General features: G+C 47.7%; 1 protein-coding gene across 1 annotated transcript; it reads right to left on the bottom strand.

Moving 5' to 3' along the window:
• Nucleotides 1-5,235: 5,235 nt before the first annotated feature.
• On the bottom strand, nt 5,236-13,531 carry CYCS (cytochrome c, somatic). Its single transcript, XM_069648202.1, has 3 exons — nt 13,377-13,531; nt 10,021-10,197; nt 5,236-5,523 (listed from the first exon to the last, which is right to left on the bottom strand). The coding sequence occupies exons 2-3, from the start codon at nt 10,187-10,189 to the stop codon at nt 5,372-5,374; spliced, it is 321 nt and encodes a 106-aa protein (XP_069504303.1). The 5' UTR covers nt 10,190-10,197; nt 13,377-13,531; the 3' UTR covers nt 5,236-5,371.
• Nucleotides 13,532-14,469: the final 938 nt, after the last annotated feature.

The following is a 14,469-nucleotide window of genomic DNA, read 5'->3' as shown; positions in this document are numbered from 1 at the left end:
ACAAGTTGGCGCTGGAAAAGTGTGATTTTGGAAACTAGCCGAGCTCTCCCTGCTCGCCAGCCATCCAGTCTGCATGACTGGTTTTGAATTGCATGCTCAAGTAATGGGTCACCCGCAAAGCCGGCCATATGGGAGGGCGGGTGACTGCCCGAGGGACCATTAGCCCCCCCCCCCCCCCCACGCCAGCTAGAGGGAGTCTTTCAAGGGCTCCCCCAGCGTGCATTGTGGGAGAAGGCACGGCAGCACCCCAACAATAGGGCGCTGATGCTTTGTTTATCAGCACCCTATTCACATGCTTCCCTCCTCTCTCCAACAAGGGAGCCAGGCGTTTGCATTGCCCTACTCCAGCGATTAACCCCCTGAGAGGCGCCGGAGCGAGGAGGTAAACAAAACAAAAAATGTGGCTCATCCTGCCCCCCACCGCCCGCCCCCTGTTCGGGGAGGGCGCCAATTCGCCCAGAGCGCTGCTGCCCCCAAGGCCAGCCCTGTCACTCGTGTCCAGGGAATCACCCTAACACTTCACGAGTTAAAAGTTTTATGAAACTTTCAAGACAAATCCACTACCAAAGGACTGTGGCTCCTGCTGAGGTGGACGGGGGGGGGGGGGGGGGAGAAGGGGGTGTACCGGGCAGATTCAGCAACCACAGAAGCGGACAACCTCTCAGGCAGGGTGGCACGTTGCTGAGTCAGTCACCGTAAATGAAAGGCTTAAGATCACTATGCTACAGGACATGAAAGGTCGGCACTGACGATTGGTTAAAATACAGTAAAACAAAGCCTCATTGGGGTACAAGAATTAGCACTTCGTGCTGCAACGATTGAATGCTACAAAAATGACCAATTGCCATGGCAACCATGAATTTGCTGCTCAACTCCCCCTCATTGCTCACGCGCAAAAAATAAAAAGGATTAAGGGTCTCCACGTCAGACGCATAACTGTCGATTGCTTTTGGAAAGGGGGGGCGGGGGGAGAGATGTGATACTATCCGAAGGGTAGCTGCCTGACGGGTGTACACAAGTATGATGGAGGCATAAGTACACCGGCGAATAAATAAGGGCAGCACAACACTGCCACCTCGTGGTAAAACTATGGGAAATTGCGCATGGCCATCCTGAAATGAACCATGTGGGGGGAACGCTGTGCAAGACACCAGACTGGGGAGCATGCAGATGGATGGCGTCCCCTTGTGTTTTAAAGAACATTTTTTCCTGGCTGCAGCACCGCAGTCTATGTCCCTGCACTACTAAAACAAGAAATACTAATCGCTCATATTTACATCTTAGTATACTGGACATGTTTTGTTACAAGTTCTTAGATTTGAAAAGTCGCACGTTATACTTCAGCAGAAATGTAATATGGAACATCTAAATGCCCCCCCACCCCATGTGAAGTCTAGCTGAATTAAATGTGCATATTTCACACTCAGATGGAATCCTTAACCTTAGCCTGCATCGCATCTAGATAGAAATGTAAATGTTAGCATGTGCCACACTCAGATGGAAGTCTTAACCTTAGCTTGCATCACATCTAGATAGGAGTAGGAACGTTAGCATGTCCCACACTTAAAGGGAATCCTTAACTTAAACTTGTGTCACATCTAGAGAGGATTATGAATGTTAGCACGTGCCACGCTTGGATGAAACTGAATGACAAGTGCCTGACATCTAGACAGAATATTGAAGGTTATCAAGCGCCACACTCCGATGGAGTAATGAATATTAGCAGGCATCACACCTACACATTATAGCAAGGACAGCAATGCCAACTAACCAATCCACTAACAATTTCATTCCTCTGCATACACCTCTCAAACTCCAAACAAACACAACCACAAGCCTAAAACGCAGCAATTCGCACAACACTACACTGCAACAACAAAACAAACCCCACATGGACTTGCACCACAGCACACGACGACTACCGACCGTAAAACACCCCAAGCCCAGCCAACTACCCACCGGGCTGAGGCAGCCAACCACTGCACTCTTGCACTTTTCCAGCTTTTTCCCACTAACTCACCCCCCCAACCCCCTCCCTCTTTCAGAGCCGCCAGAGCGCCAGGGGACCACTCCGGTGGTGATAGTGCGCAGTACAAATATCCTTTAACATTAACATCTCCCAATGCACGTCAGAAGCCCCTGCCCCCCCCCCCCCATTTCTTTTAATTCATTTTTTAGACTCAAGCTCTGTGGAACTAAGCATTAGCAGGATTAACATGCAACTGTTCATGAGACATGTTATGTACATTTTGACGTCACAGAAGTGACTGCCATTTGCACCAGGTGGCAAGCATGCTAAACGGAAGTAGGGCGCATACGGGTGGAGCGAGCGTCCACCTTTAAAGTAATGACGTGCGGGTGGTTTTCTGCTTGTTAAGGTGCACAGGGCCATCTGTGGTGGTGTCCGAGGCATAGTTATGGATGGGGGGGGGGGGGGGGTAGGGCTGTGGTGTACATTCGGAACTGTTGGCCAGGGAAGTGCACAATTAATGATCATGAATCTGGGACTATTACTCGGAGGGAAACCCACAAACGTAGGTAGAAGGCTAATATTCATGTCACATGAGTGCCTAGAAGCTGGAGGAATCTGGCACGAAGTGCTATGCAAATCACCAATTAATATTCGTAGCAGTACTGGCACAAGGCAGGGCAGGAATAAAGGGTCAGGCTTATAATATGGGGGGCTGGGAGGGAGGGGGAGCGCCATACCATATAAACCCACGATCTTTTGACACGGATGGAGTCTGTTAGACGTAGGCTGGGCAATACTGTGAATGGGGCACACTGTTAACGTGAAGTTGCAAACGCACACACAAGGGAGCGAGGGGTCCAAACGCCAGCATGAACAACCTTTGACCCAACGTGGTCACCATGATTAAGCAACACCTGGGCAAAAGCGATTCAGAAAGTATTGGCTTACAAAAGCTAAAGCACTCAGGGGTATAAGACTGTCAAATTGAGTTTGGCGGCAGTTATTGCCTTTAACGATTGTTCCATAGTGGCGACATTGCAAAGGACTATAGAGATGGAAATCAAGGCAGCAAACTCCCCAAACGTGACACCAAAGACCCAGGAAGAAAAACTATTCCTTCCCATCGAGTACAGACCAACCACCCAGATAGCTAACCACTACCAATAAAAGCCGCCATTTCACATCCAGCCCCCCCCACCACCCCCGCCTTACCTCCGGTAGTAGAACCACTCCCCGTTTAACTCATTCCTTTCTCATCAAGGGCAATACTGGACAGTGTCCCCATACTGATATCCACATCATTCTAGATTAATGCCAAATAAAACAAAACCCTACATACAAAAAAGCCAATTCCTAGCAAGCCTCACAAAAGACAGTGTGCCTCATTACAAGTTTGCTGGTCCAGTGTACGGTACTGGAAAGCTTGCCAGGACTGTAGTTACCAGACCAGCAAACTGCTCTCGGGTGCCTTTTCGACAGCCAGGTCTGACCTGTTGGGCGAACCGTACCTACGAGCAGAGCACATCCGGCCTCCCCATTCCAATTGAGCCCCATGGGGCTCAAACGGGAATGGGGGGATATTTTTGCCAGAACTGCTTTTTCTTGCTCAATTCCTCCGATATAAAAAAATTAGTAACACTTTTCCCCGCCGTATACGCAGGGCCTGCTTAATGGTGGTTACCACGTTTTGCCCATGGAGCAGCGGTGGACCCGTTTTGAGGTTCTCACACCAGCATCCAAGGGAAAAACTTCAGACCGCATAGCAGAAATTCTTGCACTAAAGGATTTCTAAACCCATACATTCGCGTGACCCATTACTCATGTTAACCAATTAATCTTCTCTTACCCTAATGGCACTCCTTTCCCAGGGTAGAATTTCTTCTAAGAGTTATTCACACGTTTCTCCAAGACAGTCAAGTACATGCATCCAAAGCAGCCCTAAACCCAGTGATTTAGCCAGTGTAAATGTCTGCACAACAATACGTTTGCCACATCCTCAAATGCGAGGCATGGGGCTCAGTAGAGAATGTGAGGAAAGCAGCTCGGCAGTCACTCAGCTTTTCTTGTTGGACAGGCAACGCTGCAAGCTATAAAGCCCCTCCATGTCGATTACGCCAGTCCAAAAAAGCACACACGCAACTTCATCAGTCCTTCCTCCTAAACAATCAAGTCATTCAATCTCTTAGCAGACCCCTCACAGACTTCCGCCACCCCCATGGGTGGTGTGTGGGGGCGGTGAATCACTGCTCTCATTACACCAAAAGAAGGCTTCCGGCCCAAAAGGAGTTACTGCAGAAGACTACTGATCAGCGATTACAACAGCACGTGGAATGGCAGTGTAGGAATGCCCGTTCATAATGCCCTATATGCCATTACAGCCATATGCAGTGGTGTGGTCCCCTTCAAGCACCCATCGTTAACCATCACATCTATCCGTCTATCCAAACGCCAATACGTTATTTACCTTTATTAGCGTAGGAGGCCTATAAGCCTCCAAAATGTGCGGCCGTAATTACTGATTAAGACGGTCCGGCGGCAGCACAAGGGCTAAGGTCGATCCTGCACACCAGAACCAATATCTCCTCCACAGGTAGCGGATGTTGGGTAAGGAGCTGCGTTACTAAGACCAACATATGAATGAGAGGATTGACGTTCTGCCAGTTGACCAGCTTCAGTAGCACATTAGTGCAATTACCAACTTGAAATGAAACCCAAGCAGAAGAATAGTGTCAAAGGAAACATTTATTTTCAAAATCAAAACGGCACCATGTTTGTCTTGCCCAATACTACATGGTCGTCTTAATTGTTCTATTCTTACACGAACGTGAACAAAGACCACACACATTCTTCACAGAAAATGGGGGAGGGGGGAGTTGATTCGAAATACAAGGACATAAACTGGGCACAAAGAACCATGGTTGTGCGAGTGATTAAGTTAGAAATTATACACCATGCCCAAGGTGCATAAGCAGCAACGAAGGTATGAGCATTTCCAATGTTTGGTTCGTAAATAGCCCCACGCCAACCTCAGAACATGCTTAAATGGCTGCCCTCAAAAACGTGCTTTTGCATATATTATCTACACAGCAAAAGAACCATTGTCAGCGAAGGGCTGTTCATAGAGAGCCTCTGAAAAGCTTCAAGTCCCCCTCAATTCTCTGAATTTGCAAGAAGTATAACACTCAGCAGACTGCAAAGACAGCTTACGCCAGACACCTGTCCAGATTTAGTTTGGTTTTAAGAAGACACTACCATAACGGACCTGATGTCAAGAAGTGTTTTAATGTGTGGCTAAAACAAGGTTTAAAAGTTGGACAGCGAAAGTGTAACAAAAGATATAAAATTTACAATAGCCTTAGAGACACATACATAAATGAAATAAATAAAGCTAGTGATTGGTTAATTTTCAGATGTTGCTTGTTCAAGGTAGGCTATCAAATCTTTCCTCTCCGATGCCTTCTTAATGCCAGCGAAGATCATTTTAGTTCCCGGGATATATTTCTTGGGGTTCTCCAAGTACTCCATCAGCGTATCTTTATTCCATGTAATACCTAGAGTAGGGAGGTAAAGAAAAATCAAGATTCACAAGTCACCAAAAACATCGGTTGGAAATAGATTATGCTCTACAGGATATTGCCAACACGGTTTATGGGGGTTTCACAAAAGTCAAGGGAGCACATGTATACTACTGGTCTGACCAATCGCCGATGGCTACTGCACTTTGTGCCGGCCCATGTATCGATTACGAAAAGGCTCTAGGAGCCCTGCACATGAGATTGGTCATCAGTGCTTGGGTATTCCCACTATGGTTTGCTGTGTAGTTCACACTAGGGAAGCGTTTTGTCAAACCAATTATGCCAAGGCCCCCCCTGAGCAAGTTATACATTGTTCAGGATCCCCCTTGCCCTGCCCTTCTGTGTTGGTGTTTTATATAGAGATGGCTGCAAAATGCATGATAGCACACTGGAATGTGCTCTATACGAGACTGAAGAGCATGCCATACTGTGCTCACCCAAAGGAATCAAAGAAGTTGCCTCACATTGTTAATCCAGTAGGCCAAACACCCTTTCTTCACAGCCACACCATGATGTTCACTAGCTGCAGGCCAGCACCAATAAGATGCTAATTAATGCCAGCTGTGCTTCCTAAAACATAAGCTGTCCAAATTAGCCTGTATGGCTCATGGTTCCTAACATTTGAATGTTAAGGTGAGTATTGTGAACCGTGATGCGAGCACCAAGCCATGCATCAGTTATGAATTTAGAGAGTCACACATACAATCTTTATCAGAGACTTGTTTATTAAATGTAGCGATCTCTGATAACTGGTATAGTCCTGAAATGCTTCCATTTAATGCAAAGCATACAGGAATCCTCATTGATGCCATTTGTCCCCTTTCCCACTCTCGAGAGGTATTTTGAAATTACAATACGAATGTACCAGACTGTCCATCTTGGAATGATAACTTTCAGAAAATGGTTAGTCTAGTATAGCCCCTTGTGAAATAAAAGTGAGTGGTACAACCAGAACACCTGCAACACAGGGTCAGGTCAGCGGGCCCTCACACACCCACAATGCAGTGTGCCAGTACGGACAATTTGAAACTGTATTCAGGCAACCACAACACTCATCCTTCAAATCGTAGCAAAAAGATGGTGGGCTTTTTCTTTTTTGTTAATACGCTCTTAATGGAACCCGAGGCCGCACAGGCCCGGCCCCTGTCCCAGAACTATGTGGCCAAAAGTTTACACCTTTTGCCGCGATGACTCATCATGGCAAAAAAAGGTGTGGGCTTTTCTCTCGTCTTCCTAAATTGGCTCTTAGTGGGCCCGAGTCCGCACAAAGGCCCGGCCCATAGGTGCCGTGGATTGGGCTGCTGCTTGATGAAGCAACCGCCCGATCCTTGTATCCTGTCCCCACCACCCCCTTATGCTGTGGGTGCGGGCCCCCTTGGCATGAGGCTGCGGCCCACTATAAGGGCGCACTTCTAAAATGTCACAGCAGTAGACATGGTAGCAACAGATTTCTAGTTCTCCCAACATGTGCTTTTACATCCACGTTATAAAAGCCCAATTGTTAGACACACACAGTAAAATTAACGGGATACACTTAAGGAATCTGCTCTGATTTTTTAAAGGGCATTTTGCCTGTGCACGTTTCTTTTCACAAGGCTCATTTCATTTCTTGACTCCTAACACCAAGATGGCCGACTAGGGCTGGTCAGTTTTCAGCCTTCGCCTATACAGTGTAGGAGATGCCAGATGCACAGGGTCATCATTAGCTCCTTTGCGGTCGTAACGAATGTAAGACCATTTATGCGCATTTGGTCAACTGTCTTGGGGGGGAGAAAAAAAAAAAAAAAACCACGACATTATAGTAAATTTCTGGGGTCTGTACCAGAGACGAGCAAGGCGTTAAGGGGCAACACCGACTAGCGCTAGTTAACCATCTTGGTGTTACAGATGCAAGAAAAAAGGCTGCCTTTAAGTTTATGAAAAACTATTTCAATTGTGCGAAATTCCACCAAACCGCTGGTGCATTAATGTCCATCTACACAGAGGGGGTATTAAAACGGATGTTGCCCCCCCCCTTGGGTAAAACTGATGCTGCGCGCCCCCCTGCCCCACCCCTTCAAGGCGAAATAAAGTTGCCAGCCCACCCCGGGTGCCATAACTGCTTATATTTTCTATTAAAAGCATTAAGCTCAACCCCTTTATGAAGAGCCTCGTGCCCCCTCTGGGTACCCTTCGCCTCCTCGAGGGGCCAACCGCACAGTTTGAAGACCACGACCCTCAAGGCAAGCACTCAAACTCACCTGTACCAATCCAGAGAACAGCAACGGGCCCAGAAAAGCACAAGCCCACCTTCCCCTCCCCAACACGCAGGCCGTTTGAATGTCAAACGGAGAACATGGCTGGCCCAACCAGGCTAGTGCAGGGGGGTGGGGTGCTTGTACAGGTTGGGAATATTCAGGAGAGACCAAGTGCAGAGAGTCTGGTGCACTGTAAGAATCTGAAGGAACTAGGCAGCCAGTCAGTAGGCATGGGAGAGGGAAGGAGGAAGAGGTCTTGAGAAGCTTCTGGAACTCAAGGGCATCCGGCTCAAGTCCAAGAGGGGCAGTGAGGCCATTTCAGAGGAACAAAATCTACCCCTCACTTGGGAAAGCAACCAGTCTCCAGAGTTGGAGCTAGAAGACAGAAGCGCTCTAGCAGGGAGGTATTTAGGGAACGAGAGTTGTATATAGCAGGGGTCCCAAGCCCTAGAAAGCGTTGTGGATGATCAAGAGGGTCTTAAAACTTGATCCTTTCAGGAGCCAATGCAGATATTTTAAGGCTGGAGAGATGTGGTGCCTGGCCTTGAGGCCAAGCATAAGTCTTGCAGTCCCTATTCGGGATGAGTTGAAGGGGGCGAAGGGAAGAGTTAGGCAGGTTGAGGAACAGGCTGTTGCAGCAGTCCTGCCTGGAGAGGACCAGAGCTCTGGAGACATTAAGTTTCTGGTGGAAGGAACGCCTCCGAGGAGGTGCAGCAGAAAGTGGGCCTTCTTGGCAAGGTCCGTGATATGAGGAGAGGCGTCCAAGATGACACCAATGGTCCCATGGAGAGCAGCCAGAGTGTAAGGAGGAAGAGGAAGCTTGGGTCCCAATAACAAGCATCTCAGTCTTAATAGCATTAAGGCAGAGAGCATTAGCATTACACCATGCTCGAATATCGAATAGCAGACATTAATGGGAGGAGGCATGCTTGAAGGAGAGCTGGTTGTCTGCATAATACTGGAAGTCAGGCGAGAAGGCGAAAAAAAAAAAAAATTTTAAAAAAAAAAAAAGGGCTAGAGGGGCATGGTAGATGCTGAAAAGCCAACGCGACAGGATAGAGCCCTGAGGTATACCACAGGTGGGGAGAGAAGGACACAGTTAAACCTGGGAAGATCTATCAGAGCAAGTCAGCCAGTCGAGAGCCAGGTCTGTGATGCCAAGGTCATTAAAAAACCAATTAATGGTGGCATGATTGACCATCGAGGTCAAGGATGACAACGGAAGGAGAGTTGGAATCAAGATTAGATAAGTCTACACAGGTGTACAGGAGTGCAGGTTCTGTTCCTCTGGCAACTGCTTCAGACAGGTGATTGTGGAAACAAGCAACCAATTGTGGTAGGGGATAAACTGAGAGATGCCCAGCTACTCCAAGAGTATGCCAACCAGGGGATAACGAAGATAAGCGGTAGTTAGATACCACGTTTGAAGATCTGGATAGGTTCTCATCCAGCTATGTTGGGTACGGGTGGGTGGTTCAATTACGTCCTTACTGTCAGGTAATAGAGGCCTGGTTGGACTGGGGATGTCTGGCCCGTCATGTACATGAACCTTCCACCCATTACCAACAAGCAGAGGTCATCGGACCAGCTCTTTGCGGATCTGAGATCCAGCACCAGATATGGAGCCGGATCTTGGGATCCAGCCACCCAAGCCCGCGAACCATGCTGGAAAACGTCACTGTTGTGTAATGCACGATGCTCACTACATGTACAACTGATTCCTTTCAGTTGTACATGTAGCGAGCATATGCGTTACACAACAGTACCAAAGCTGGCGGTAAAAGGCAATGCTGCCGTGTCGGGAGTTTTATTTATTTTTTAATTATTCCAGCATTGCTGGATGTTCACTACGAGCCCCGCCCCCTCTAGACCACGCCCCTTGGGCACCACCACCCCCCGAACTCCTCCCCCACCGCAGCCCTTGTGTTGTGGGATCCCCACCACATTTCTTCCAAAACCACTTAATGTAATTATAGAACCTACTAGGTTGAGCTCAACGGGTTCAACTAACTTTATACAAGCATCTACAGTCTTGTGAAGTACCTTGATAAAGTGTTGCAATACTGCAGAAAAGAAGGTGGTGCAACAGCAGAAGGTAGTTGCCAATGTCCATCAGGGAGATAATGAGGAAGAGCGGAAATGGCACAGGGTTGGTTTCCTTTGGAAACTGAGAAGCCACTGCCACATTGCCTGTGCCCCCACATAAGGAAGTAAACACATGGTGTCAAATAGTCACCTTTATTTTTATTAGCATCCGTGTAAGAGAATCCGGGAGCCTGCCCAGTCTTGCGTCCAATTAAGCCATGAAGATTAGGGCCCACTTTGTGTTTGCCACCCTTTTCAATAGTGTGGCACGTTGAACACTTCAAAACAAAGACCTTCTTGCCTTTCTCAACGTCTCCCATTTTGAGCCCTGTATCAAAATAGAAAAACATGGATGAAATGTAGAAAACCATTGTAGCTTATGAAACATTAGTTTTAATACTATCCAAATAGTAGAAGTCAGTCAAAAGCTATATTCTTAATGAAATACGTGAATTTCTGAAGTGGGAACATTCTGGAAAAATACAACACAAACCAGACGCGGACTGGCTCAGACAAAAACCGAAGCTTAAGGAAGTTATAACGCACGTATTAACTACTTTTTTGGGGAAGTCCCCCAATAGTTGTCCTGCTCTTTGCAGTCATTAGCACGTCTTGTTTTTCCTTCAAGCTTGGACACTGCTCCTTCCCCATCGTTTGCTTCAGTATCCAACCTGGACAAAAAGTCAATTCACAAGCCACCACATCGCTTTTTACTTGTGCGTGAACCATTTAAACCCGAAATACTTGCAGGCACAGTTGTGTGTGTGGGACGAGAGGCTGTCTTTGGTCTGTCCTTTATTGGGTAGCGAGTTGTAGGACATTATAGCGGGTAAGGTCTGAAGCTGCGGGGGGTGGGTGGTTAAAGAGGAACCAATGACTGGAAGTATTCTCATAGTACAGCTGTAGAACAGCTGTAGAACCGTTGCGGTGAGGGGGCATGAAACATTCACCCTCGCTTCCCCCCACCCCAATTATATCACATTTGGGTCAACATGAGGAGGAGTACCGAAAGGGTGAAGGTCATTTAGTCCCGCGATTACCAATAAACTGGCACATAAGACTATGGTAATTAACAGTTATCTTTGCTCGGGTCTTGAGACACTTTACTTGGCTGACCTAGTGACTTAGCTATATTTGTGGGGAAAAGGTTACATAGGTTCAAGGCCTAATGTGGGTGTGGGACACTGCATAAACCGACTAACCGCAGATAACTGCCCCTACTTCTTTGTAACACCTACATCCATGACAATGAACACCCAACTCCTTGTTAACCCTCCTACATTTTCACCCAAAGGTGCACTGCTTCCCTCCAATACCACTTCAATGTATTGCCTGCTTTAACGGCCATACCATACAATAGACTGCAATCCAATAACTTTTCGCAGGCCAGTCTTCTCACTGGCCACCCCAAACTAGAGATTAGTTACCTTAACGCACGATGGGACCCACTCCAGAACAGCCCTCACCCAGATCCCCAACTTCTACCAGTCTGATCTACTTGCTACCTTGAACACAGCACCTCGTCCCACCTACAAACATTCCGCCCTTGGATTCAAGGGCACCATAATTCACTGGAAAGACTTACCACGCCTCCATCTTTTGGAACTCATACACATCCCTCCGACTGGCTCAACCGTAGCCATTTGTAAATGCAGCTTACTTCCGAAATTTCTAGCAGAAATGTCCGACAACCTAACAACCAGACACATACAACCCACAGCCCTACTTGCATCTACTTCTAATCCCCTCCGTCCCCCCACAAGCACAATGGTTATCGCACGTGTGGACCCAAAAACCCACCCAGGCGACTACATGGTTAAGTGTTGCAATACACGGGACTACTTAGCCACACAAAACAGCTGCAAGGTTCGAGATGTATGCAGTTTAACTCCAACCACACCATGAGCCCAGTATTTGAGTTGTAGACACCATCCCAATCGGCACATAGACATACACGTCCTTATCGTTCTTCAACAGACCCACCACCCTCAGTGCAGCGACCTCATTCACATGCACCCAATTACATTCGCTTTCAATAGCCTCCCTGCTTTTCTTTAGGTCATCATTAATGAGGGATTAACTTTTACCTTATCGGAGCCACACGGACCTCAGCGCATTTAGTTGATGCACTATGCATGTACCGATCCGATCCTGTTGCCGACAGCACCACACGAGTCACAGGAAGGTAAGCATGGGTAACTACAATCCTCACCACTACGCAGGGTGCAGTGCACCCATCACCAGCCCCACACAAGGCACACATTGTTCACGGGCAGTGTGTGCAACAGGGGTTTTAGCACCACCCGCCCCGAATTTGTGGGCTACGTTGACTTGATCCGGCTGACCCACAGAGCCTCAAGCAGGACATAACAAATCTAACAATGTGTGCGTATTCAGATCATAGGACCATCAATTACTAATCCGTTGTTAGTACCTGCATATACATACGATTTCAGGCAATTGTAATCGTGATGGGTTAGAACTTGCATGTCAGGGGAGTGATTAGAAAGATGGGGGCACCTCATTCTTTGAGCAGTTCTTAAGTGGCGCTTTCAGACAGTAGCGGCGAGTATGCGGGTGCTCTGGGGCCCATCTGTGCTCAAAGTCCATATACTTTCAAGGGGACGTCGTAAACTTTTGACCCCCCCCTACAGAAGTCCAGTCTACTCCCATGATTTCAGACGTAAACCAACTGCTTAAGACGCACTAGAATAGTAACATTAGATGTTACCACAAAGTAAGTTTACCCCCTCCCCAAACCCTGCAAATAGCGCCTCACGACGAACATGTTAAAGGCTACAACCCTCCCCCCCACCCACACACACATGCAGCCTAGGTGCACACCTGGACGCACTACTCACACCCCCCTAATCCCTCACCGGTGACCTCAATCCCCACACCCACTAGTGACGTGAAAGGCAGAGATTGACACAGCGGCAGACCGGCGCCCTGCAAGACACCTTTGGACATGGACTGGTATATCATTTAAACGCTTCTGCGGTGCAAGGAGGGGCGGGTGCCCACTATACTAAAAAAAAAAGCATTCTCCGGACATGAGTATGCTTTGATCATAACAATCTGGCAGTGGCTAAGTAACGCAGAATAAAAAGAGGCGGACTTATAAGAGGTTGCTTCGATGTAAACGTGAGGGAATGCAGTCTGAAAAGCGTCAGCGGCGGTTATATGAACGGGTAGGTGCAGTTGCAGCCACAAATGCCGGTACAGACACGAGTGAAACCTTAGTTCGTAGAAGGCGAGTTAAAACACGAGGGACCTAAATATGATCCGTAATCGAAATTAAAAAGAATTGCAATCATCCACGCTACTATAATTGCCCAGTCTATTAAGAAATATCACGTGAGTCGCAGACTTCCACATTGGAAGCCTCGCGGACTGCTTGAAGGACAGGCTTCTGCCCGCAGTGAAAGAAATTAAATCGAACACGAGCTGGCATTGAACCCTGTCAAGCACACAGGCCCAGGTTCCATCGTCGTCCCGATCACTTACCGGCTTCGAGACCTCGCTTGTTTCCTCGCCGATGCTGACTGTGCTTCAAGGACGACCTGCACTCAACTCTATGTAGCCGGCACTCACCGATCAACCAAACTTGATTTCCAGAAGGCGGTCCCAGATGACGCTACCACGGGTACTTACGTTGACCAATCACATGGGGGATAGGCAGTTTTTATTGGCTAAGTCACATTTCCATCCCAGCTAGTAAGGTTGTCTCATAATGCCCTTGCAGTGGTCTTCTTTTTTTGTTTCCTCCTCTTCCTGCTCGGGCCGCTTTTTCCGTCAGAGGACGTATGTCGTCACTTCCCAGCTGAGTGCCATTTTATAAGGGTAGTGTCTACTTCCCGGCTGGTGCCAATGTGCACGTATACGGGCAGTTGTGCAAATAACATCCATGTGACTCACCGTAACCTGAGGTTATATATAGCAACGATCAGCTCCAACAAGAGTACTTTCACGTGCAATTCGCGGCAAGCGTGTGTGCGTAGATACAGTCTGTACTACATGAAATGCGAGGGGGAATTTCCTTTAGCCATAATGTTGCATCATCCACTGACTCAATGAACGACCATTCCGTACTTGCCAACGTTCTTTATCCAAAAACAGCTGGAAGATTCTTCAAGTTTCAAAAATAAAAAACGCCTCTCTGTACTCAATCTTTTGGCGGGTGTCACCTGCCTAGCAATCAGCTCACTCGCCACACTCCCTACATGCCCAGGGTCATACACTTCAATGGGCGCACCCCTGCCCACCCGAATCGTGTTTTCACCCACCCTGACGACACAAAAAGTTGCGAGCTGTGCATTAATTAGTATGAGCATGACATAACAAGAAATAACATCATCGGCCATATCTTCCTGAACACGGATGGGTCAGGGCCTTGCAATGTTTTCAGTTCAAAGGGGGCCCCGTGCCTCAGCAACTTTTTTTCACAGAAAAATCGGGAGGGCTGGCATGTATGGATTGTTGTTCTTCATTTTATAAGCAAGCCCACCAAACCATCATGTTAAAATGGGTCGCCACGAGCTGTGACGTCTTCAGCAGGCCCTTGCCTTGAACCACAAAGATGTAAGCATGACACAATGTG

The sequence above is a fragment of the Ambystoma mexicanum genome, chromosome 2q, assembly GCF_040938575.1.
Source record: "Ambystoma mexicanum isolate Mex_15411 chromosome 2q, UKY_AmexF1_1, whole genome shotgun sequence".
Lineage (NCBI taxonomy): Eukaryota > Metazoa > Chordata > Amphibia > Caudata > Ambystomatidae > Ambystoma > Ambystoma mexicanum.
Note: the sequence above shows the minus strand (reverse complement) of the source record. Positions and strands in the feature narration are given on the sequence as shown.

Excerpts from the sequence above, each read along its gene's own strand:
- CYCS (XM_069648202.1), bottom strand. The coding sequence starts at position 10,189 with ATGGGAGACGTTGAGAAAGGCAAGAAGGTCTTTGTTTTGAAGTGTTCA. Across the intron at positions 5,524-10,020 it reads GGATGCTAATAAAAATAAAG|GTATTACATGGAATAAAGAT; the intron begins GTGACTATTTGA and ends TCCCTACTCTAG.